Source organism: Gekko japonicus, unplaced genomic scaffold (genome assembly GCF_001447785.1).
Source record: "Gekko japonicus isolate JY-2015 unplaced genomic scaffold, Gekko_japonicus_V1.1 scaffold189, whole genome shotgun sequence".
Taxonomy (NCBI): domain Eukaryota; kingdom Metazoa; phylum Chordata; class Lepidosauria; order Squamata; family Gekkonidae; genus Gekko; species Gekko japonicus.
Genome location: NW_015163608.1, coordinates 609,563 through 636,381, shown reverse-complemented (window position 1 = coordinate 636,381; position 26,819 = coordinate 609,563). Strand labels below are relative to the sequence as shown.

The window sequence follows — 26,819 nt, the reverse complement described above, 5'->3', positions numbered from 1 at the left end:
ACATGGAACAACTGATTGGTTTAGCATAAGAAAAGGAGTACGACAAGGATGTATATTGTCACCCTGCTTATTTAATTTATATGCAAAGTACATCATGCAAAATGCCGGCCTGGATGAATCACAAGCCAGAATTAAGATTGCCGGGAAACACATCAACAACCTCAGATATGTCTTATTTAATTTATATGCAAAGTACATCATGCAAAATGCCGGCCTGGATGAATCACAAGCCAGAATTAAGATTGCCGGGAAACACATCAACAACCTCAGATATGCAGACGATACCACTCTAATGGCAGAAAGTGAAGAGGACCTAAAGAGCCTCTTGCCCAGGATGAAAGAGGAGAGCACAAAAGTTGGCTTGAAACTCAACCAAACCGGTTCTGACTGGAGCTAAGCTGAGCTATCTCACAGTGACTCAGCAGTAAGCTGATTGGCTGGTCAGTGTATATAAGTGTATGTAGTCTGTACATTATATCCCTTCTTTTTGTATGAGTGTATGGCGGAGCACTTTGATGGAGAGAGCTGTATATATGGAAATAAATCACTGTATATAGTTAACCACAAGAACTGTGAGAGTGTCGTTTACTGCAGTGGAATACTGCAGTGGAATCTTAGCAGGGTGCAATTTGGATCTTTGACTGAAAGCTGACCCGGTGATGCACACTGCACGACGACTGCGCGACAGCCCCATCACTCCTTGGCAAATAGAAGGGGAAGTCATGGAAGCAGTGAAATACTTTCCTTGGCAAATATCTGAGATCACTGCAGATGATGACTGCAGCCATGAAATTAAAAGATGCCTGCTCCTTGGGAGGAAAGCTATGGCAAACCTAGGCAGCATAATAAACAGTAGAGACATCATCCTACCAACAAAAGTCTGTATGGTCAAAGCAATGTTATTCCCAGTAGTAATGTATGGCCCATAAGGACCATGAGGAAGGCTGAGCACTGAAGAATAGATGCCTTCAAATTATGATGCTGGAGAGCCCTTGGACTAAAAGGAGATCAAATCAGTCAATCCTGACTGTTCCCTGGAAGGCCAGATACTGAAGCTGAAGTTCAAATATTTTGGCCAGCAAATGAGAAGGGAGAATTCACTGGAGAAGACCCTGATTGCTGGAAAAGATTGAAGGTAAAAGAAGAAGAGGACAGCAAAAGATGAGATGGTTAGACAGTGTTATCGATGCAACGAACATGAAATTAAGCAAATTCCGGAGGACTGCAGAAGACAGGCTGGCCTGGTGTAATGCGCTCCATGGGGCCGCAAAGGGTTGGACTCAACTGTACAACTGAACAACAACATGTTCATTCCTTTTCAAGCTTTGTGTTGCTGCCTTCTCTTTACTAGTGCAGGAGAGAATTCCAGGGGCATACTGGGGCAATTATGGGACTACAGATGTACTCATCTGACTAAAGTTCTTATTTACATTAGAAATACCACTGAAGATCATCTCATTGCAAGACCAACTAATACATATATTTGTATATACATACATGCATATCTTATGCTGAATATTATATTTACAAATAAAAATGGAAAAGAGGCTGCTTAATTAAAATCAACATGTCTTTTAGCTGAATAACAGGCAGCTATAAGAGAAATCAGATGGTAATGATGAAAAAGGAATACATTACTATGTATTTTAATTATTCAAACTTTTCTCAAACATGAGTTTTAATAATACATTCCATTAAGGTAGCATAGTACCTGAAAAAGTGCATTTTTAATTTCATTTTAAGCCTGGTTTTGAGCAATTGCAATGTCATTGTTCTACTGTAAAAAGGCTGAATTCATTTGCTGTGTGGTTATGCTAGTTATGATTGATGTCACTTCTTCAAATGATAAACCAATCACCCCAATGATGTAATGTCATTTTAAGAGAGCTATAATCTCATTCTCTCATAGTGGAAACTCTGATGAGTTCTAATAAAGATTTATTGTAGATTAAAGGCTTTTATAATATCAACAATAGATTGCTCATTTGATACAAGATTTGATTAGGTAATTTTTTAAGCATATGAATTTTCCAAGTCTATGAGAATGGTTAGCAGGAAGGGCATGGGGCAATGTAATCAGATGACTATCTCCTCTTCTTTGGAAAGCCTCATCATAAACTGATTTCGGAATTAGTATCTAATGGTGAAGGTTGACAGAAACATAAGTATACATTTAGTTAAAGTGCATCATTTGTCTCTGCAAATGCTACGTTATTAAAGGCAATATGATCAACATGATAGTTAATATTTACACAATTATTCTAAATGTTCACATAATTCCATGTTAAATTAGGACAATCCCCTTCCAAAGTGTACCAGTAAACTTGATAGATTACACCTAATACTCATGGATTTCAAAATCCAAACAAGAAACCTTACTTACAACAAGCTATCAAATACATTTTTCTCCCACCTGTATTCATAATAATGCTAAATCTGGATTCTGAAATTCTGAAGGATGGTAATAAATGGGATAAAAATGTACAGAGGCTTCATTTTCAACACCACAGATTACTGTAGAATTTTATGAAAGCGCAGCTTGTTTTAATAAATTTAAAATACCTGAATAAGCTGGCGTGTAAACTTTATTCTTACTACTTTATGTAGGCAGAATCATAGAATATTTTCTTGTATGTCTACAAGAGATGTATTGGTACTACATCACCTACAGATTATTGACACAAATAGATTCCAGTTCTCCAAGAATTTATTAGCACAAGTCCATTGAAATCAATCATTTAAAATGATTGAAAAGTACTGTATATACTCTGTAATTATACAAGATCAGCAAATTGTCGATCAAGCATATCTCTGGAAAAAAATTAATATTGCACAGATGTGGTCTTTAAAGAATAATAAAAAATTGCTTAACTGCGGTGTGTAATCTCAACTCAACATTAACCCATGCTGGTCCAAAATTTAAGACATATAATTCTTGTAACAATATATGACAACTGAATTGAATATCATGACATTTTAATGTTTCTTATGTACTTCTTATGGAATGTCCTACAACACCCTACACAGTAATATTTGAGTTTCTCTTCTAGTTGTATGAAGCTGTTGCACATGCTAATCTCAGGAGAGACTCAGTCCTAAACTCATTTATTTACAAGTGCATACCATTTGGTGAAATATCAAATATTTATTTATTTAGTACCACATATTCAGATACCAAAATAACATTCTGATCAATTAGAGGTATACACTAAAAGTTCTTTATGATCCCCAAGTACCACTTCTGCTTCCCTGTCAAATACAATTGCTGCAAATTTTGCCTCAAATTCATTCTTTTAATTTTACAGCTCACAAATGCTGATCATGCTGTTTATTGAGATATGTGTTGAGGCAGAAAACTCAATGTAAAAGATTTCTTTTATTCACCAGTTATGGATTTTACATACCCATTAACTATTGTGTCATATGAATGTCATGCTGTAACAGGTGGTTATAGTACTTAAAAGATACTATAATAAGAAGGCTGGGTGAATCACACAGGCTTTGATGTATTCTATGGTGAACTGGGAGGGGGGGCTCCCAATAAAAATACACAGAATCTTGGAAGATGTTGTTAACAGCCAACCTACAACCAGGGGGTCTCAGACATAGGATTACCTGACTCTAGTTTCCACGTTGCTTTTACAAAATCTGACTTCCGAGCAGAATCAAGGGAACTTCCTAAACAATTGAGTTACAGAGGTCAGAAGCTGTTTTATAGTTTTAAAAATACAACCAATAAATTTCATAGGCCATAGATCAATTTCATAGGGCATAACCACTGATTTTAAGATGACTGGAAAGTTAGGATTAGCCGTCAGGTACACACACACACACACCAGAGATAGAAACACGATGATAGCAGCAGGGCCACCTTTTTGCATTTTAAAAGCCAGTTAATTATTCTATAATAATATAAAGAAATGTTGTGGATTTATATAATACATCTTGGATATATCTCTCCTACAATCCATTTATGGGCGTTTTAATCCATTAATGGTATGCATTCATGGTTTTACATTAGAAATTATTAACATAAAAGAAACACTCTATAGCCCAGGCTAGCCCAATCCCATCAGCTCTCAGAAGCTAAGCGGGGTCGGCCTTGGCTAGTATTTGGAAGGGTGATCTCCAAGGAATAGGAGGGTCATGACGCAGAGGCAGGCAATGGCAAACCACCTCTGCAATGTCTCTTCCCTTAAAAACAAGTCTAGTGCCACTTAGGGGTGCATAACGGTAAAGAGCTAGAACTTCCTGGCTGTCAGACAATCTTAAGATCTCCTGGCTATTCTACACACAATGTCATATGATGATTATAATTATTAGCCTAAGATGAAACATTACCCCCCCAAAATAATTAGATGAATGTTCAGTTACAAACATATGGAAGTTAATTCAACAAGCTTTTTGAAACCTCTACATTTCCAAAGCAATACAGTGATAAAAATATGCTCATTCCCACAATCCTTATTATTTTCATATCTGAGTTTTTACTTGCATAACCATTGGAATTTGCCCATTTGGGCTAATTTTATAATTAACTGCCACAAGTACAAGATTTCCTTACCACTGCTGGAAGTCTGCTGTGGGCCTGAGCATGCTCTTAGCAGATATGAATTTGGGGAGAACTCCTCATCAGGGTTGGTATCCATGATTTGATGGGAAGTATTGCTGTCTAGCAAGGGCATCTGGCAGCTAACTTGTGGTGGATTATGGGAACTGGGCAGCTGAGCGGATGGGAGAAGGCTAGACGAGGATGTAGGTGGAATGGGACGACCTGGGAAAGAGGATAGAGGGATCAAAATTCAGCAATGAATGTAATGAAAGAAACCACAAACAGTAACACTGAAATCATTTGTCACCACATATGGTTACAGCTATGGCTAAATCAAAAGACTTATAACATATTGATACTGACTTTCTCCTTTTTATCATATTCAAGACAGTTTACAAAGCATTCCAGGGCATACTCGCCTCTTTTGGGGGGGGGAATCATAATATCATCCTGCATAAGGCTATATGAACTAACTGTCCAGGTGAATGAAGATAAGGCTTACATTTAAAAGTCTTCTAATCTTCTAACCCTTGGAAATGCCAATAAATAAAATGGATGCTCATCCTTTCACAACCACTAATTGATTCAACATCAGAATTAAGTTCAAGAAATTTCATATTAATTTGTAGCAGTAGTAACAAGAAATACAAGAGTTAACCAGTCACAGTAAAAGCTATCTCAAATGTTAAGTATAAATTATATGCATAACAAAGTTTTTGCAAAGCAGTTTGCTCTGGGTAGAATGTTTCAGTCCAACTACAAGAAGGCCCATTTCTGAGTGCTGATTTAGACAACCTACTGGTCATAGGGCATTTTCTGTTTTTACATGACGCATTTGTTTATGCATAAGAGTTACCGGATGCATTTGGTGCATCAGCTTCATAGCTGCCATTGGAGGAAACCGCTGCAAGGATTCTATGATGATTTCTTGTGATCTTTTTAGTCCATGGCACTCAAAATATTTGTGCTGTACTCTTTGAGAATGAGGATTTTGTATCTTCTAATAGCTGAGTTCTAATTCCAAACTATTTATGTATTTATTTATATTTACATTTATACCCTGCCCACCCTGTGAACAGGCTCTGGGCGGCTTATAGGAGACGGCCGACAGGCCGATACAAATAAAACAATAAAAATATTAAAATCCCTTAAAAAACAATCTTAACAATAAAGTGCTCGCTACAGCAGAGTAACCTTAAGATGAATGGGGTTGTATCTGCATTCCTTCTGTCTTCAGATCTTAAAATCAGTCCCACGGTCCAGATGTTCGCCGGTGAGGTTCAGAGCGGGTCAGTCCGATATTCCAGATTGATGGTAACTGTGGTGGCGGCTCCTATTTGAAAGCCTGGCAGAAGAGCTCTGTCTTGCAGGCCCTGCGGGACTGTGAGAGGTCCCGCAGGGCCCTGATCTCGTCCGGGAGCTCATTCCACCAGTAAGAAGCCCCCACTGAAAACGCCCTGGCCCTGGAAGTCTCGCCTCCTTGGGGCCCGGGATAGATAAACGTTGTTGGGCCCCAGACCATAGTGCTCTCTGGGGCACAAATGGGGACTATCTGAAATGGGGACTATCTAAAAGGACAAAGACCACCCAGCCTGTGGTGTACCTAGTCTATTTGGTACCTGGGGCAGATAATTTTTAACCCCCCTCTCCTCTATTTTTTTTTTGCCATCAAGTCACAGCTGACTTATGGAGATCCCACAGGGTTTTCAAGGCAAGAGATGTTCAGAGGTAGTTTGCCATTGCCTGCCTCCATGTCTGCCCAATTTAGCTTCTGAGATCTGACGAAATCAGGCCTATCCAGATCAGGACCCCTTTTCAGTATAACAAAATTAGTTTCAGTAATATTCATGAAATAAAGCAAAAGACAGGTTGCTTACCTGTAACTGAAAAAAAATCTTTTATTTAACTTTGTATATATAATAGGGCCAGCAAAAAAAAAATCCAAACTCCCACATGATATTCCATCATGACAGCCAGCGTGGTGTAGTGGTTAAAGTGTCAGACTAGGATCTGGGAAATCCAGGTTCAAACCCCCACTCATGCCATGGAAGCTTGCTGGGTGACCTTGAGCCAGTCACATTACTCTCAGCCTAGCCCTGACCTGGACAGCTCCAGGATAGCCTAATCTCATCAGATTTCAGAAGCTAAGGAGGGCCAATGTGGAGGCAGGCAATGGCAAAACACCTCCAAACGTCTCTTGCCTTGAAAACCATACAGGGTCGCTATAAGACAGCTGTGACTTAACGGCAAAAAATATATATATTCCATCACACTACTCGTGTTCTGAGCACGCATTTGGGAGGGCTTCTGTTCTCTATTTTGAAGTCCAAGAGATGACCAACATCTACAAGGCATTTTTGAGAGTGAGGAGTCTGCCTTTGTACTAACTTTTACTAAGTAACTCTAGCCAAAGCATCCCAAAATAGTGATCACAAGCCAGCTAATGTCAAGCACAGAATCACAGTCCAGGGGGGAGGGGGGTTGGAAGCCCACCAGAACCAGTGCAATGTGCAGTGCCCAGCAAATCCAGTGCCATAGTGGCAATGCCAGCTGATATCAAACACAGAATCACAGTCTAGAACCAGTGCAATGTATAGTGACCAACAAACTTAGTGTCTTCTGTTCATAATATTAACAAAAGTTGACTACTATACTATTCTTAAATACATTCTGTCACCAAGCAGGATAAGGATGAGGTCTTGAGACAAAGAACTGAGAAAATGGGGGGGAGGAGAAAAATTTTGTGAAGGTTTTCAGAAATGAATGTAAAAAGTGTGGAAAAGAGGCAGAGAAATTAAGAGAGGTAAATGTTATTTTATCTTGCTGCAACACCCTAACTATTGCTTTGCAAGATCTGGCTGAACTGGGTGCAAGACTATTGGAGAAAATTCAATTCACATGCTGCCGGCCCTTGCGGCCGTGCTGCACATGGACCGCCTTTGCCCCCCTGGAAGGAGCAGAGGCAGCATGATGCAGCAAAGCTGCATCTGGGTACTCTGGGGGGGGGGCGGGGGCAGAGGTCTCATGAGCTGGCCCTTGCCTCCCTCCTTCATTCTGCCCTCTCTGCTTGGCCCACCCTCACTCCCTTCTGGCAGTTCAGGCTACGGCTGGTCGCCCTTTGGGGGCCAAGTAGGAATTTTTCGCTCCTTCCCTAATTGGCTCTGGGAGGGGATGTTTTCGCCTACCTTGTACTGCGGTTGTGTTTTGGGAAGATTGACAGGGGTATGGTCGTGTTTAAATAGGTTGGTCACTTTAGTTGGCAGGATGTCAGTCTATTCAGATTGCGGTACGATGAGCACTGGCTATAACCCTTTGGAGCATAGTGGTAATGTCAGTACAGTCTTTGGGCCCTGCGGCCCAGGGCAGGGAAAACAGACTGCCTATGGGATTGCGGGGAGATCTCTTCCTTTGAGCCCTGCGACTCGGGGAGGTGATTATCCTGGCAATTCCAATTGCTGTGCTGGCCGGATGTCAGCCATATTCTTGGCTGGTGTCCGGGGCGGGGTGGCTCGCCCTAGATTGAATGGTGAGGGAGGGGTCGTGGACCCCTGGCCTTGCCATGCCGCAACCTGATTACCCCTTGCCATTATGTTTGCCATTATAGTTTAAATAAAGTGGCCCATTAGTACCCAACCTTGTTGTCTGTCTCGTATTTCCGACTTGGGGGGCGATGACCTGCAGGCTGGCAATTTACTCTAGCAGCTCTCAGTGAGCTGACTTGGTTGTTGTTAAGCAAGCTTTCTTCAGTCTTTGAAAACAGGAAGCTTAGAACGATTCTGCATCCATCTATTTCCTCACACTTTTCCCACAGCCATGTTGGGAGGTTAATCTCCCTCTACACTGCATGCCGCTTTCACTTTTTTTGTTCATTAGGTTTTATGGTACTTTCTGCAAAGATTTATGGCTGTTCATGGATGACTTTGTAGTCAGTACAACATTGCCCTGTGGTATCCGAATGTGGTTTTGAGCGGCACCTTTTCCTTCCTCCGGTTCTGATTTGAAGGGAACAATAAGCAGACAACTTGACAAGGCTTCATTGATCTCCATCAGTTCCCTTGTCCCTACTTCCCCCTCTATATTTATCACCTCACCATGAATTACTTTGCTCAGGTGGCTAATGATCACTGAGTCAAGTACTGACAGGGGAAAATCTGCATACCAGATTGAATGAAAACAGATATTCCGAGGCAAAAGGGAACCAGGTCAAGTGCTGAGAAAATGTGGAGTGAATGCCACATGCAGAATGGACCTTTGTCTATCCTAGCGTCACAATTGGAAAGGGTGTGGGTTTTTTTAGCAGCTGTGGCAAGCACTCACATCAGACACCCCATTATAAACTTGAAACATGATAAATTCTGTTGTGTAGATTGTACCTTCCATCAATAATCCCTGAAAAGAAGACCTAGAGCAGAGACTCCTCTGCCAATGTCAGAAGATTGAATATGTGGAAGAAGGTAGCTAGGTACAATTCTTAATATGTATGTTCACTAAGCACATGCCCATCCTCTTCCAGACCATGACCCCCACACAGCCTAAAATTTCCAGGGAAGAACATAGACAACAAAAGCTCCAGATTGCTCAAGAAATAGAATGCTATTTGTTAGTCTCTCTAGGAAATTGTCTAAATAGTTTTTTTCTTACTAGCAGAGTGTTAATGCAAGCTAGTGGCTTTATAAGGCTTTTTAGAAAATCTATATATCCACACAACACATAATGTATTGAACTGTGGCTGTAAATTGTGCATAACAGATACCTAAAACACACACATGTATCATATTTTTTTCTCGTTTAAAGACATAGCTGCCTGTAATGAATAGTACTTCAGAGGTCACAGTTCCTTTGTGCGTTACAGGACACTCCTTTCAATGTCGAAGAATGGACAGAGGTAATTTTATTTTGTCAGGGCAAGTTAAGGATAAACATTATTTGAATTCACCACAGTTCATTCCTTGTGTTTCTTCCTGAAGGAAACAAGCCAGTCCATCTGTCTTAGATGAAATCATCCTTCCATACTTTGATTTTTCTTTCCTCTTTAAATTAGTTAATCTGAATCACTGAACCAAAGTGTTCAGCCAATAGAATTTGGTACAGCTTATCTGCTTTAAGGCCTCAGCACTAAATGATTACTCCTCTAGGGTCTATAGTCATGGCATTTCTTTGCAATTACGGTTTTCTACGATGGAAATATCCAGACATCCACATTTTCACACTAACTTTGGCACTCCCAATGTGGAAGGATAGATGGCAGGAGATTGTTTTGTATTGGACATATTTATCATGCTTGTCAGGGGAAAAGAAATCAGAAAAAAACCTGCTGCTTGACTGGTTTTTGGGAGGAGTAAAAATGGTTTGTGTCTGGTGGGATGGAGAAATTGTTCAAGAGTAGCTTAACCATGTGGAAATGTGACTGCTGTACTGCTGCCAAGGTGACTAACAAGACATAGAAGCTCTTCTGCATGTAAGAGTTATCAACAAATATTAACGAGAAAGGATTTAATAATATTCATTTTCAATTATAGGCATCTTATGTAGGCATCTTATTATATGTAGTACTGTATTAAAAGTATAAAGGGATTACCTGAAATTAAAGGTTTACAAATATCAGCATGATTAATAGCAGTTTCTCTATAGTAAGGACTGGACATTGCACATATTGTTTGAGAAATTTAAATCTTGACTAAATTGAACACTGAGGTTTTTTCTTTCTTTCTTTAATTCTCATAACATAATGAGATGAAGTATTACATGTATTTGGGCATCACTCAATGTTGTTAACATTACATTTCAAGGTATCTTCAGCTGAATAGAGTTTGGGCAATATTATTATTAGTATTTGTATTGGAGCTACAGTATTCCTGTTGTGTAAAACAGAACCTGAACCATACACTACCAGTTTTAGTGGTTCAAGTTGAAACAATGGTCACATTTTTTTGCCAAAGGGACCAACGCAAGATTGCAGGACATACGAGGCCCTAGGATGCCAGTTAGTGAGGTCCTCTCTGAGCTTCCAGAACACAGTCTGATCACTCCCTACCATCTACTATTACTTTCAACCAGAACTATCATTATGAAGACAAGCCCTGTATACAGGAGATTGGTCTCGTAGACCTCGTGGGTAATCCTGACAGTAATGACTCCCTCAGGTCACATGCTGGGTTATGTGCCATTTTTTCAGCTGATGAGAAATTGAGATATAGGGTGCATTCAGACGGGCAGCTAATCCTGCCATTATGCCGGCTCAAATTTGATCCCAATCTTTTTAATCCGTCCTCACACGACCAGACATCCCCCCGGGGGAATCGTCTTACTGCGTGCTGCTTCCGCTGTGGTCTAGATGGCATCCACTGAATGAGGCATGCGTGGTGGCTTTAAAAAAAACACAAAAGTTTGTGCATGCACATAGGCGTGAGTTCGCAACCTTGTTTATCCACGCATGCGCAGAATCAAGGGTTTTTTTAGTGATGCAATCACGTTGGGCACGTTGCGGGGGACGCTCTATGGTTTTCCCTCGTATGATTGTGGCCCTGCCCCCAACGTGTGCGATGCGATTGCATCACTTCTGGGTGATGTGGTCACTGCATGCGCGCTTTGCCTGCACACCAGGAGACTCCCGGGGACGTCCGGGACTCCCCCCGCTATTACAAAGGTAGGACTTGGCAACCCTAATTCCTTCAGTGGTGGTTGATTCAAGGTGGGAACAACAAGCCAATCACAAGTCTTACAAGGCAAGTGACTTGCTCACTTTCCTGAAACATGGGACATGTGCCACATTTGGAAACAGAGCTCACAAGAGCATGTCAAAGAGTCAAGTGCAGCTCCTGAGTCACTGAGCGAGTATTAGTGATTTAGGAGACATATTCATTGTTGATAATGGGACCTTTTTATTATTAGGAATCCTGTAACAAACAGAATGCTTGTGAAATGTTAAAGTATATGTCTGATAAAACAAATAAACAGAATCAGATTTATTACTGCTCTGTTTCTAGAAAAACAGTTCAAGTAGCAATTTGGAGATCTGACACACCTTCCAAAAATATGAGCCATTGTATATAAGAAATACTCACACATTCTGGCTGTGTTTAAACACTGCATGTGAGATGTGAGTAAAAACAGGAAGGATTTTCATAATTTGAAATCTGCATATGCTCTGCCATATGTGAATATATGGTATCCCAAAGACAACATGGTATGTTTTCTAGCATGAAATCAGCTTGATCACATTTACTAAGAACTAAAAATCCTTTAAACAGAGATGAGGAGGTTATCTAAGTCAGGTGCCAAATGAAATATTACTCAAAAGTACATTAAATTCTGATTGTTTCAAATGAAAAGGCTGATATTTGAGAATAAATAGTGATAATCGGTAATTTTTGTAGTTATGAATTTTACCTTTAATACTTTTATAATGATTTTATAATTATATTTCTTGTCTCTATGATTACCCTTTCTTGTGTCTATGAGTACCCTTTCCTACAGAAAGTCATGAAGTTGTTTTGTTGTATTCATAAATACGTGGCCACGAAGTGTTAGTATACAATTTCATGTCCCCTATGACTTCCAGGAAGCCCAACAGCCCCAGGCTATAACCCCATTAACAAAAGTGAAAAAACCTGAGGATAGTTTTAGAATGCGCTTGAGGATATTTCTCTCCATGACATGTATGAGGCATCAAGGTCATGTGAGATTTCCTGGAACCAATGAGAATCAGCGTTTGAGGAGAACAAGCAGCTATTTGAACAGTGGGTTGCTGCCTCTGCCCAAACCATTCCCTAGAACAGTAAGAGTTTGCTTGTGCAATTAAACTAGAACTTAAGGGACATTTGAGAGATCTATGCTTTCACTGATCTCCTCCGGGAGCTCATTCCACCAGGTAGGAGCCACCACCGAGAAGGACCTGGCCCTTTTGGCAGCAAGCCTGGCCTCTTTAGGCCCCAGGGTCACTAGGCGGTGTTGTGATCCCGACCGAAGTGTTCTTTGGGGCCTGTATGGGGAAAGACGGTCCCTCAGGTATGCCAGACCCTGGCATACCTGAGGGACATAACAGGAAAGGCACACCCTGCCATATAATTATTATTAGTCACTAATATTAACTGTTCATGGATTTTATTTATAAAAGGAGGAGTAACAGAAATTAAGGTAAACTTACATTTGCTGAAATGTAGTAAGGAATGAAACCCCATCTCATAATATTCAAATAGCATTTCCAGTTAGTATGAAAGAAAGAGTCCTTCTCTTCCTGCATGTGAAGCATGTAGATGTGTATGGGTACATAAGCATACTCCTTGACTTTAAACTTTACTTCTTGCACAATATAAAAGCTACATGGCAAAAGCATTGTGGAGATTTTCTAAGAGATTAAATTTTAAATCAGAGGAGGCACATACATATGGGCTACTCCAAATATCACACACTACATGAAAAATTACAGTATAACCACCTTTCACAATAAAGATAGGACAGCACTGTACCATTTGATGCGGGACTCCAATTTCATTCTCACATCTCTTTGTTAACTCTTGCATTTATGTGTTAATTTTCTGCCATCCATTGATCCTATGGGCCACCCATTCAAATTTCAGCTCTGCATATGCATCTGGGCTCTGAGTGGCCTCTCCTAATGGTTTATCCCACCCTCTTTTTCCCTGTAACTAGCTTTTGAGATTTTATTCCAGTTTTGTCTGAAGAAGTGTGTTTTGCACATGAAAGCTTACACTTTGAATAAAGCTTTGTTGGTCTCAAAGGTGCCACTTTGTTCTGCTGCTTCTGACCAACAAAGCTACCCACCTGAATCCATTTTCTTATATGAAATTGCTGAGCAGTCAGGTTAGAATGGATAAAAGGAAGTACTTCTTCACCCAACTGAGAGCCAGTTTGGTGTAGTGGTAAAGTGCATGGACTCTAATCTGGGAGAACTGGGTTTGATTCCCCACTCCTCCACTGGCACCTGGCTGGATGACCTTGGGCAAGCCATAGTTCTGATAAGAGCTGTTCTTGAAAAAAGAGCAGTTTCTGTCAGAGCTCTCTCAGCCCCACCTACAGCACAGGGTGTCTGTTGGGGGGAGGGGAAGGGAAAGGAGTTTGTAAGCCGCTCTGAGACACCTTTGGGTAGTGAAGGGCGGGGTATAAATCTTCTTCTTCAAAGAGTGATTAACACATGGAATTCACTGCCACAGGAGGTGGTGGCGGCTACAAGCATGGACAGCTTCATGAGGGAATTAGATAAACATATGGAGCAGAGGTCCCTCAATGGCTATTAGCCACAAGGTATAGGTAGGAACTCTTGGTCTGGGGCAAGTGATGCTCTGTATTCTTGGTACTTGGAGGGGGCAACAGTGGGAGGGCTTCTAGTGTCCTGGCCCCAATGGTGGGTCTCTTGATGGCACCTGGTATTTTTGGCCACTGTGTGACAGAATGTTGGACTCAATGGGCCATGGGCCTGATTCAACATTGGCTTCTCTTATGTTCTTATGTTTTTAATTTGTTAATGTGCAATTTAATTATCCTAATTATTTCTTTGGTATCCATGATCTTCACCATATTGTTTGTTATACCTGGAGATTTCAGTTTCTTTTCCAGTAGTTGATCCCATTGGCTATTATATGCATCGGCTTGTAAAAGTCCAAGGAGGGTAGACCCTCCCTCAGATTTTAAGGTTTTAACTTTCGAAAGAAATGATTTATTCCATGCCTTAGCCTCCACTGATGATTCACCCAATTCAGCTCTCAGTGCTATACCCGAAACACATCTGGGGATAGCCAATATGCACCGGGAAAAATCATATCAAATAGAATCCATTATCTCAGAGACAGCGTCGATCCAAATTTCCACACCATATAAGTACTGATTTGTTACTTTAGCATTATATACCTTTATAGCCAAGGGGACAAATTTACCACCTGCTGTATAATAATATTTTACAATTGCCCTCTCAGTTCTTAGACCATTAATCCTTGCCAAGTCCAAATGTGGTTTCTATGAAAGGGATGTGTCAAAATGGATGCCCAAGTATTTAAACTGATTGACTTGTTCCATTTGTTGGCCTGCTGTATGCCATCTAAAGGTTTTTGTTCTTTACCGTTTACTGAATATTAGGACCTTAGATTTTACTGCATTGATAATCAGACCTTCATGATTGCAATAATCCTCAATTTTTAAAATCAATTTACAGAGTCCCACAACTGATCTAGATATTATCATTGCTTTGTCTGCATATGAGAGAATTGAAACTTTGCACTTGGATAAATATGGGAGATGGAAATCATTCCTCAAGAGATAAGGTCTAAGATCATTTATATATAAATTGAACAGCTGGGGGGCAAGAATACACCCCTGTTTAACACCTTTGTCTAGGGAAAGTACCCCAGATAACTGCCCTTGTTCCCCACACTTGACCTGGGCAGTAGGGCATCTCTGTAGCTGTTATATTAAATAGAAGAGACGAGGTTCAATACCATAATTCTTTAACTTTTCCTCATAATCTGGGCCTAGAAATTGTGTCAAATGTTGATTTAAGATCTATGAAGGCTGCTCCCAGTATAACTTCTCTGGAAGTCATATATTTATCAACTAGATATTGAAAGATATGGCAATGATGAATAGTACTTGCTCCTTTCCTAAAGTCGGCCTGCTCATTCCCATGGATGTTATTCAGCCCATGATCGAAGTTTTCTAAAAAGCATTGCAGCATAGTGGATAACAAACTTACTGGGCAATAGTTTGTTGGGTCCATCAGGTCCCCCTTTTTGAAAATCAGTATAATTATTGCACTGCACCAAACTTCAGGAATACATCTCATCTTGTTTATATCAATAAAAACAGGCTAGAATTTGTGCCCACCAATTTGGATCAATTTTAAACAGTTCCACTGGTATGATATTAGGGCCAGGTGCTTTCCCCTTTTTTGTTGTTTAATCAAGATCTTAACCTCATTAGCTATTACTGGGGACCATTCCTTTATATCTGGTGACAATCTCAGTCTACTGTCCAGTATATTTCCATTTTTATTTGCAAATGTAGTAGCGAAGAAAGCTTCTCAAATGGCTGCTGGAATATGGCAAGGTATGGGGAACCTTGTATTTGATCCTTTTGCTATTAAGGTCTGACAGATTCTGTCATGGAAACATTGTTAAATATGCCTGGATGGTGTAAAATGGATGATTGTGTGTTATACACTAATGCTAATTGTGCAAGCTGGAGAAGCATTTGAAACTATCCTCAGACACAGTAACATGTGGTTAGCATACTCTTTGGCTAGGCCAGAAATCAAGTCAAGTCATAAATTCAGTAGAAGACTGAGGGCAGGTGTTCAGAATCTGTACTGAATGTTAAATCACTCATATCAAAGAGTCCTGGCACAGTCAGAGCCAGATGGGACCCTTTCTGGCTCCCCCAATCACATGATCTTGGGGACCTGAAGGCTGGGTGCAGTTATATGAGACTGTGGAGCATCATGCTAGTATTGCCCTTTCCTAGCAAACTTGCCCCACTGCTGATGCCTAGTTTAGGACTTTGAAATTAATCACATTCCATATACACAAAGAAGGTATGAGCTACCAATATAAAGAAGTTATTAGACTCAGGAAAAAAGAAGTGGTTTATTACACCTGTCCTATCATCATTTCTTTGAAATGTTTTAAAGCAGATCCCCTCTTCAGTCATTCTGGAAACAGGGCATGGGAGGGCTACTGAAGCTGAGAGAAGAACACTGAATATCTGCTCACTCACCTGGATCTTTTAATCAGCACTGAACAAAAGTGGAGATCCAATGTATTGTTTTGTTTGTCCCAGCAACAGTTTCTGTTTAAGGATAACTTTAAGTACAGTCATTATTATTCCACTTGTGAAAGTAAGCAAGTTTGGACATGGCCAGTGACTACATGGGAAATCAAATGCCAGAGAAACCAAAGTACAGTGCCCCTCCGTATAGGAAATGCCCCTCCATATAGGAAATGCAGGATACAATTATACATCAAAGTTCTCTTTCTCGTCCATCTCTAGACACATCAGGATTAGGGAATAGTTTGGGAATCTTCCCAAATGTGTATCTATGTAAGTCTGTTTAGTCTTTGTCTTATATGTATGAAATAATTAAAAAAAAATTAGGAAATAGTTTGAAGATGACAGGGAAGGGTTAAAAACGAGTGTAAAATAAACTCAAATAATTGCTTTAGTGTCATAAGAATTTCCTGACATTTACATTTCATGATGCAGTTAAAAAGGAAATAATTTGTAGGAGATAAAGATGACAGAGAACAGTTCTATAGAAGGAAAAAATCAAGAAAACAACATGCCTTAGGTAATTAGCTTGTTCAACATTTGTGCGGAGGGAAAAATACATTCCAATAATGTGAAAGAATGAATGTTGCTATTGCAATTCCCTCAACTTCCCAAAATGAAGAGTACAATACCATAACATACCTGTTCTGTTTCTTACTCTATTACTATTCTTACTATTTTCAACCAGCCCTTGCCATCTTGAATAATGGGTTATCATTTGCCATACTGAAATTGATCATTCTGTTAACCAAATTGCCTTATAAAATGGCAACAGGCATACAGCGTGGATCATGACCTGTGTATACTGAAGTCAGAATTCCTAAGAACCCAGAAATAGACACAGAGACTGGGTAGCTAAAATAATTATTTCTTTACAAAATATTCTCAAGCATACAAACAATAATCAAGCATTCACACACACAATACAGAACTAAGAAAGCAGAAGTGTTTGATAGCTAATAGAGGGGTCAGTTATGGGGTGATACTACCTGTCCAGACATGAAGAGGTCCATGAAGAAAAGAGTTATGGCCCAAACCCAAAGGTTCGGGGGTGGACTGGCAGTTGGCATCAGGGCAGAGGCACACCCTATGAGGCCATGTGCCTAGACAGATATAGACATTGAAAAACAATGAAGACCAATATAGACATTGAAAAACAATGAAGACCAATAGGAGGTCTTGAGGGGCTTGTCTCAGGTGAAGACAAAAGATTACTTGGGCAAATGATGAGTTCAAGGGGTGTGTGGCATCAGGATGGGCAAAGCCTAGAGGTGACCAATGAGATTTCAGAGGGACAGAGTCTGGATTAACAATAGAAGCAGGGTGCCGGATGACTGTCCTGGAGCTAGCTGAATGGATTTTATGCCCATTGATGGTTCTGCCAAGGCAGTTGAATAGGATCCTAGATACAGACAAAAGATGAGAGATTGGTCCCTTATTAGCATCAGGAAGGATTGTTAATAATTTTACTGTTTGATTGGTTTATCTTGGTATCCTGAGGGATGGAGCAAGGAAGGACAAGTATTGAGACAAAGAATTCACACATAGACACGGGATCACACAAAAGGGCTGGGTGAGGTACTGGAGACAGGAGGGCTATTCACCAGGTAGCCTCTGAATAGCCTTTAGAAATGCAGATGTTTTACCTGGTGGAACTGCCATTGTTTCATATGCCTATCTTCCTGGGTGAGGGAGAAGACTGGAGGTTTGCTCTGAGGGTTGCCTTGTTGCCTCCTGAAAATGGAGACCCTGTTTTCAAAGCTATGGCTTGCTCTGTGTTTCAAAACCAGGAGTGTCTTCCTTGGCCTGAGGTTTGTGAGTCTGTGGTTCAGGTTAGAAAGTGGGGTGCCCCTGCTGTTGGGGCTACCCGAGAGTAAAGGCAGTGCCTATGGGCAACATTTGTTATCAATCACTTTTTAAAAGAGTACCATGCATATATGAGGACTACTACATAATCTATATTTGTGATTCAAATAACATCCAGAAGTTGTTGAAATTGTGGATTTGCCACAATCCGAAGCCAAAACTGTTATATTCCTGTTTTATTAAATAATCTGACGACCCTTTCTTTTTTAGTTAAAAAAGGATAAATAAAAAAAAAACAATTCACAGCTCAAAGATGTGAGGCTTTGCAGCTGCTGAATATCTTTTGGGGAGATTAGATCCTATAATGAGAAGATATAACCCTCATTTTACAAAATGTGTTGCTGTCTTGGGAAAAACATAACTGAATACAATTAGAAAATTCCTTTCCTTCATGCAGCCATTAAAGTTGCAAGCTGATTACTTGGCATACGCTTAATGATATCTTCATATTTTGGAAACAATAGTTTGTTACAGTTAAAAGAAATAAGTGAGAGAAGCAAGAAAGCTCATATTTAATCCAACGTATTATAAATCTGTGTATTTAACCTATCACTTTGGATAAAGAATCCAACTTTCACAACGTATGTACATTTTTGTTCTCACAACAAACTCTTCTCAGAAGACCAGTTAGTCTATTCCTTAAGGATCTGTAAGCCTCCTTTGCCTTCTGGTACATCTCCTTCCTCTTTTAATCCTCTCATGAATTTCCCCATTGCTTACTTACATGCTATAGCAGCCATTGCTTCTGAATAAGCAGTTTTTCTTTTCCTATACTATTTTATTTCCTAGTGACTGACCTAGCACTGTTTTAAGGCAGAGTATCACTGAGAAACATACATAAGAAAAGAATTAACTGTAAAACTTGACTATAACTGGGATTAGTCGCCCCTTTACTTAAAGATATGAAATTGCTAAATGTGCGAGCCCAGGTATCATGGCTACTATTGGATACAAATGATTGTGTCATCCTCTCAGTGGCAAAATTCATAGGTGCAATAATCAAATATATAAAAAAAATATTGAGTAAGGTCTTTAAAAAAATTTTGGGTTCTAATTTCTGTTTAAGATGATAGCCATATGAGCAGTACTAGATAGAGAGAGCATAACTGGGGTACAAACAGAGACCGTACTGGAGCATGTGTGGTAGTGATCTTACTGTGCTAAAAAAATAATAATAATTCTCTGCAGAGACATTTGGTTGCATGGTAAATTGGAAAATCAGCCTCTAATACTTCCAGCACAGTAACGCTACACAAGCCAAAATCCAAAAAGTTTGCATGTAAAGAATACATCTCAGATGTACATTGCCATCAACCCACCTGTGACAGGAGAAAAAAATAGTCAGCAAATGAACTCCATAGTGATGCTGTAGGAATCTCCCCATGTCTCAGTGATGGTCATCATAGAGATTAGGGCAAATTCCTACAACTTCACCTGGAATGATATCACTTACTCCTCGAATTCCACCCTCCCCAGATACTGCCCCCAAATTCCCCCAGCATTTGCTGAGGTGGAGCTGGCAATCCTAACATTACATTTGGTAAAAATCTAGAACACAAGGCCTTAACTTTAGGGACAAAGAAGCAAAGAAAACATAACATGGATAATATTCTATTACAATCATTAAACAGCAATAGCAACTAAAATGCAGATGCCTGGTTGTGCTTTACTAGATGATCAGGAAAGTGCTCTTTCCTCCTCTTCACAGGAGATATTTGTGCATGTCCAGAACCTACAAGTGGCTCTGCACAGAGACTATGAAGAAACTGTATTACATGTGGTTGAAAGCATTCCTAGATACTGTAGTGATAACCATGCCCCACAGCACCCAGTGGTCTTCCTGGCTTTCTCTCACCTCATTTTCAATGATAGCTCTAGGCCCTGTCCTGCTCTTGACACAATGCTTAGAAAATTACATTTTAATTGGTATTTATTATTGTATTTATATGTGTTTTAATAGTTTTGAGATCCCTTGAGAGATGTATAGAGTAGGGTTGCCAGATCCTTCCTACTGGGGACTTTGGGGGTCATTTCTGGAGGAGTGGGGATGTTCCCAACATGGTGACATCAGGCACGACCCCCCTGCTTCTTGCCAAAAACATTTAAAGGGACTCTTTAAATGTTTTTGGCAAGAAGGGGGGGCACATGCCTGAACTTCAAGTGGTGAATTTACCACTTGGAACTTAGGCATGCAGGGTGCCGGTCCCCAATGTGATTTAAGGGTTCTCCAGCTGATCAGTGGGCAGCATGCTCCTGCCAATCAGCTGGAGGGCCATGTAAATCTTGAAGGAAGGGATGAAGAGGCATGGCTGCTAGTGGTCACTGTTGGAGGTGTGACTTCCCCTATTGGTCAGCTGGCTGGTGGCAGGCAGGAGCCTGTGAAATCAGGGAATTTCCCACCCTCACCTGGGGACAGGCATCCCTAGTATAGACAGAGATAAGGTTAAAAAGATTTGCAACCAATACATGAATAAATAAAGGGGCTACAGCTTTCACAAACCTATGTTTGATATTAAAATGATAACGTTAGGACATTCATCAAATGTTATTCAAATTAATCAAGTTATACAATCTGCTCCTGATTCATCTATCACTATATATAATACTGCTTTCATCTTTGTCTCAGTATAATCAATCAAAAGCACCCATAAATTTGTATCATGTGCAGAAGAAGAGATAATACAGTTATTAAAATTTAGTAATTAAATATAAATATCTTCAGTTAAAGGGACCAGGCAGCAGAAGGAGTGAAAACCCTCTGCCTGAGATCCTGGAAAGCAGCTACCAGTCAGAATAGACAATACTAACTTTGCTAGACCAATGGTCCGAGACACTATAAAGCAGCCTTACATGTTCATGTGTTCAAGAGCACACAGAAACACATTTGGTAATCACCCCAAAACTGGTAATTCTTTCACATGGCAATTCACCATATTTCTGTACTGAAAATCTAAGTAGTGTTGTAAGAAGATTCCATGTAGCCTTTGTTCTGATAGTTAAGCTGTTTCAATGTATAGTCTGTTTGGACAAGTTGTTGTATGTGCTATGTGTCATCAGTTTCCAGGCTACACTTGTTTTTGATCAACTACTCTTCCTGTGCCTTCGAAGTGGACAAGCAATGCATGGTTTGGGACCTGGGTATTGGAGTACCTTATATCATATGAACCTATTGTAATACTCAGATTATATTCTTCATGGATCCCCTTCCCCCGCCATCTACTCAGTGGATGGGCACACAGTAGGGTTGCCAAATGGCACTCACCTCCTCGGTGGGGGAATCCTGGGCAGCTCCTGGTGCACGCGCGTGCGCGTGCACACTGCACCTACGTCACCCAGATGTGACGTCATGATGCTGGGCACGCTGAGGGCAGGGCCACAGCCATTTGAGGGGAAAACTCTATGTTTTCCCCTCAAATGGCTGTGGCCTCGCCCCCAGCGTGCGACGTCACATCCGGGTGACGTGCACGCGGGGTTGGGGTTTCCCCCGGGGCCCGATTCTGCGGGGGTGAAAATCGGGCCTCCAAAGCGGGGGGAAATCCGTCCCCCGGGGGGATTTGGCAGCCCTAGCACACAGGATAGGCTTTCTCCATAACTGTTGTACTTTCAGCTGGCTGTGGTATGTTTAATTCGTTTCAAATGGGAAGTACTTAGGATAGAAGAACAGGATATAAACCTTTCAAATACATAAATCTATTTTCAGAGCCTTCATTTTCTAAGCAATCAGTTTCATGAAACATGTCCTTTTTGGAAAAAATACATTGTATGAGGTATTTGTTGGAATCATAGCAATAATTAATGATTCAAGCAGCCAGAGTTAGTAGTAGGTGGGAAACATAGCACCTTTTAAAACTAAGACTCAGAGCTGTAACAATTTAGTATTTCACATGCAAGACACTGTCAATGTCACAGGCAGCATTAATTTAAAATTTCCACAAAGACACCAAAGACTAAGTGTTAACTCTTTGTCATCTTTAAGCATATGCCTAAGGCATGCCCTGAATTACAATTTCAGAAATCAGTACAGATTTATATATTTTCAAAATGCTGACAGAATCAGCATTACATATCTAGATAAAATGAATTGGTTAAACTAATTATATTTACCATGTCTGAATGTGTTGCAAAGATGCCTCCTTTTTGTTCACTGACCATTCCTTGCTGTTTCTGCATCAGGCAAATGTCTCTCACCATCACAGACACAAACAAACAAAACAGACAAAGCAGAACCACACCTAATTCCACCATGCTAACTGGAATACAATAGTAATTCCAAAGAGTCACCTTGGAAAGCCTTAATGACACATGCCTTTTATTCAGACCATTAATCAAGAACCTCTGGTAATTAATTAGTGTACCTTTAGCCACTAGCAGAACCTGACATCATTAGCATTTTTATAATCTAAACACATGATCCATATTAGTATATGTATAAGCCTCAGTTTTATTTCCCACCATGGACTATTTGTACTGTTTGAATTGTCTACTGAAGCCCATAATTGGGGTAAACCTTGAACATACCACCTCCCCACCTGGAACCCCATGTACTTTATTTGGAATTACTGGAAGGACCCTGGACCACCCCCTTTTCCTCTTGTCTGGTTAATTCCACATCTGAGCTTCAACCTAGCCCCCACCCCACCTCATTTCTCAAAGCTTTTCTTTTTATGCTCTGTTATTTGTCCAATAACTGGAGACAGAATGTGCCACAAAGAATCTCAGGATGGTACAGTAAGCGGATGAGCTATGAATCAGGAATTTGATATTTTGAATCTTGGCTTTGATATGAAGTCACCAGATAGCCGTAGGGGAACTACTCTTACTTTTTATCCCAAATTCAATGTTCCACCTGCAACATGGACTAGGCTTGCCAAGCACCCAATTTCTGATCCCCACACCTGCTTTTAGGAATTAGCCAGTGGGGGACAAAATGGTGGCTGGATTGTAATGCTCAGTCCTCTAAATCTCTCTGGCTATGAAAGCGGGCTAGAATGTCACAGATGGAGGTGCCCAGTTCCCTCAATGGTGTGCCACACAGTGATGATTTCCCCTTTCAGGCTGGCACTGCTCCTGTGCACACAGGTCTCCAGCTCCATCCGAGTCCAAAGAGTGGGTGCTGGGCAGCAGCCCCACCCCCCTTATTAGCAGCAGCTTCCTCCTGTAGGACACTCCCACTTCCAATAGCCCTCACTAGGTCAGGACGTGACATGTGGTGGTGCTGGGCAGGGCATCTTCTGTTGCTTGCTGTTGTTATCACATCCATCTGACCTGAACCTCAGGTCTCATGTGAGCAGCGCTGCCACACCACCAGCACACTTGAGCCACCGAGGCCAAGCTGATAGTTGGGAAGATAAGGTTTGGGACTTGCTGGGAAGATAAGGTTTGGGGTAGGTGGGCTGGGCTCCCGAGACCCAGCTGGAGTTGTTGCGCATATTCCCCCGGTGGCCCCGGGCTCATGAAGCAGCCATCAGTGCTCTGCACAGGCCAGGGCAGAGAGCCGGCTGGGTCCTCACAAGTGTTCCCCATAAGGTGAGTTATGTGCATCCAGCACACTAATTGCCAAGTGGGAGTGCACAAATTTTTGTCTGAGCACAGGGGGCACTCAGCCTGGATACCAGCCACAGTGGGGAGGGACTCCAAGCCTGGCTTTCTGTGAAGGAAGATAGGAAGTGCAGAGAGGTGCAGAGAAAATCCTGCCTACAGCCAGTCTGCATGTGCTGTGCTCCAGCTCAGCAACCAAACTGAACAATGGGAGGCCAAGGCAGGCTCACTAAATGCTTCACCACCGGCAGCAAAGTGTCATGGGCATGGATGAGGATGAGCTGACAGAGCCTGCAGAAATCACAGCTGGCCCCTCTGAAGCAGCAGAGGAGGATAGCTGGCAAGCGCCTGTAACGTCAGTCTTCACACCTGGCCCAGAGAAGAAGGAAGAACTGCAAGCTGAGACTCCTCCTGACTCACCCACACGTGTGACTCGTTTAAGGGAGCGACTGTGGCAAAACTTAGCGACCAGGTGAAGAGAGGACAGGCTACAAGGGAGACGCTACGCCAGCCCACAGTTCTAACAGGAGCCTGGCCGATCGTGCAGCTGGCTAATTGGTAACAGCATTTAAATCCACACTCTGGGCAGTACTCTTTGTGGAAGCAACAAGTCAGCTTCGTGCTGCTAGCATCCACTCTGGTTTGGCTCTTGCACCTAGACCTTCAGATCCCCTGGCTTTGGACTTGGCTCTGTGTTCCTGGCTCCTGATCCTGGCTTGGCTTTGGACTATGTTTCTGGTTAGTGATTTGGACTTGATTCTGTGTTTCTGGCTCCTGACCCTGGCTTGGCTTTTCGGACTTTGCACTGTTTTCTTGGCTCCTGACCTTGGCCTGTTTTGGACTCTCTTTGACTGGCGCCCCAGCCTGTGACACAAAGGTGGCCTGCAGATGAGATCAGGAGTGCCACCGGAGGGAGGCACACCCCTTCCCCAAAGAGGCCCTGAAGACCACCCACCTCTACTTCGACACCAACGGGGGAAGCTGCCAGGCTCCCAGAGGGAAACAAGACAGACTTCCCCCTGCCTCTCCTTTCCCTGGCCCCGTGCAGAGAAGCACTGCCAAGTAGGCTTGCCAAGTCCCCCTGGGGGGAACCCCCCCCTGACGTGCACGTCACCCGGAAGTGACGCGACCCCACCGGGCATGCTGGGAACCCCACCCCCAAAGCACACGACGTGCACGTCACCCGGAAGTAACGCGACCACGCCAGGCACGCTGGGGGCGGGGCCATGGTCATGCAAGAGAAAACTCTATGGTTTTCCCTCAGATGGTCGTGGCCCCGCCCCCAGCGTGCCCGGCGTGGTCGCGTCACTTCCGGGTGACGTGGTTACAGCACGCGCGCACAAAGCGTGCGCGCACAAAGCGCACACGCACTCCCAGAGCAGCGCTGGAGTCCCCCGCTCCAGCGCCGCTTCAGACTTGGCAACCCTACTGCCAAGGGGGAAAGGGCTGCCATTGCTTTGTCCCCGGGCTGAGCCAGAAGGCAGGCTTGCAGGAGGCCACCTCGCTGCATGCCCTGAGCTGGTAGCCCATCCCAGGCAGGAGCCATGTCATCCATTCTACCCTTCACTCCCCCCCATCGCTAAATGCCTGCTGGTCTGGAAGAAGAGCAACAGAATGGGCAGGAGGAGAAGTGGTGTGAGAAGGCCATCACCACCCAGAGCACCTTCACCAAGTGCATCACCATTTCTATATCAGTAGGCTGGGAGAGGGATGAGTCTCCAGGAAGGGAGTAGGGGGGTTGGGGAAAGGGGCGCTTGCATGCATGCCTCCCTCCCATTGAGGAGGGGGCATCCCAGCCAGGAGCAAGACATTGCTTTAAACGTAAAAAAGAGCGAGAGTCTAGTAGCACCGGAAAGACCTGGTAGTATTGCCAGACTCATTTGCCTCTATTTTTGGCAGATTTATGCATCATTCATTCATCATCATCTGTTTTCAATTGTTTTCCATTGGCAAGAAAGCCCCCATGTCTAGAAGTACTACAACTCCCTCTTCCAGGTGCTGGTAATTCAAAACTATGTTGCCATGCCCTGTTTTGAAGTATCTAGTGGCACCTAATTCATCACTGCAGGAAACAAATTGTTGTACTAGATCAGATTTGGTTTTGTCCATGCTAAGGAGTTCTCATATTCTTCAGGAAAACATGCCAGAAGTCATGGCCAGAAAGGTTAGAGGTTTCTTGTTTTAATGATAGTAGTAAAAGATAAAAATACAAATTATTTGGGCTTAGAAGTGGTGTGTAAACATAAGCATTATCATGCAGAAATGGATACTTTGTTTTAAAGAGAGAAACTCAGAAGTGGAACAACCATATAATGCCATTTACATTCAAGCTGAACATTTCCTAAGTTGTTTTTCCCAGACTTGGAAAAATAATGGGAAACTCTGTTTTCTGGCTGGTTTGTGGACATGTACATTCAACTTACAAAAATATAGCTTCTTGCACTTGACCCATCCCCCTGCTCTGGTGTGGGCTTTATCTGACTTTTAGAAACTGGTATCACTAACACTGGAGAAACACTGGAAATTTCTAAAGGCATCATTTAGAAAATGTTATTAAGATAGATGAATTAAAATTAAAATAAATGAGAATAGCAGCTTGAAGGGTAAATTTTAGCAATTACAGTACCAAATCTGCTTTTAAAAGTTTTGTGTTTTTATAATAGAACTGACAGAAAAAACAACTTTGGGAGTATGCCCCACTGAATTCAGTGGGACCCTGAATTCAGTAAACATGTAAAGAATTGGGCTGCATGTAGCTTCCTTATTTACTTCATGTAAAAGGTAAAGGTAAAGGTTCCCTTGCTCGAAAGCCAGTCAAATCTAACTCTAGGGTTGCGGTGCTCATCTCCGTTTCAAAGCCGAAGAGCCAGCACTTTCCGAAGACGTTTCCATGGTCATGTGGCTGGCATGACTAAACGCCAAGGTGCACAGAATGCTGTTACCTTCCCACTGAAGCAGTACCTATTTATCAACTTGCAATTTCTTGCTTTCGAACTGCTAGGTTGGCAGGAGCTGGAACCAGAAATGGGAGCTCACTCTGTCATGTGGCACTTGGGTCTCGAACTGCTGAACTACCAACCTTCCAGCC

General features: G+C 41.9%; 1 protein-coding gene across 1 annotated transcript in view; it reads right to left on the bottom strand.

Annotated features, from left to right (window-relative positions):
• The window catches only part of TENM2 (teneurin transmembrane protein 2), a 618,318-nt gene that overhangs the window by 528,097 nt on the left and 63,402 nt on the right, over window positions 1-26,819 (bottom strand). Inside the window, exon 3 of the mRNA XM_015407305.1 lies at window positions 4,565-4,774. Within this exon, the coding sequence (XP_015262791.1) occupies window positions 4,565-4,774 (210 nt within the window). The remainder of the gene's footprint in view (window positions 1-4,564; window positions 4,775-26,819) is intronic.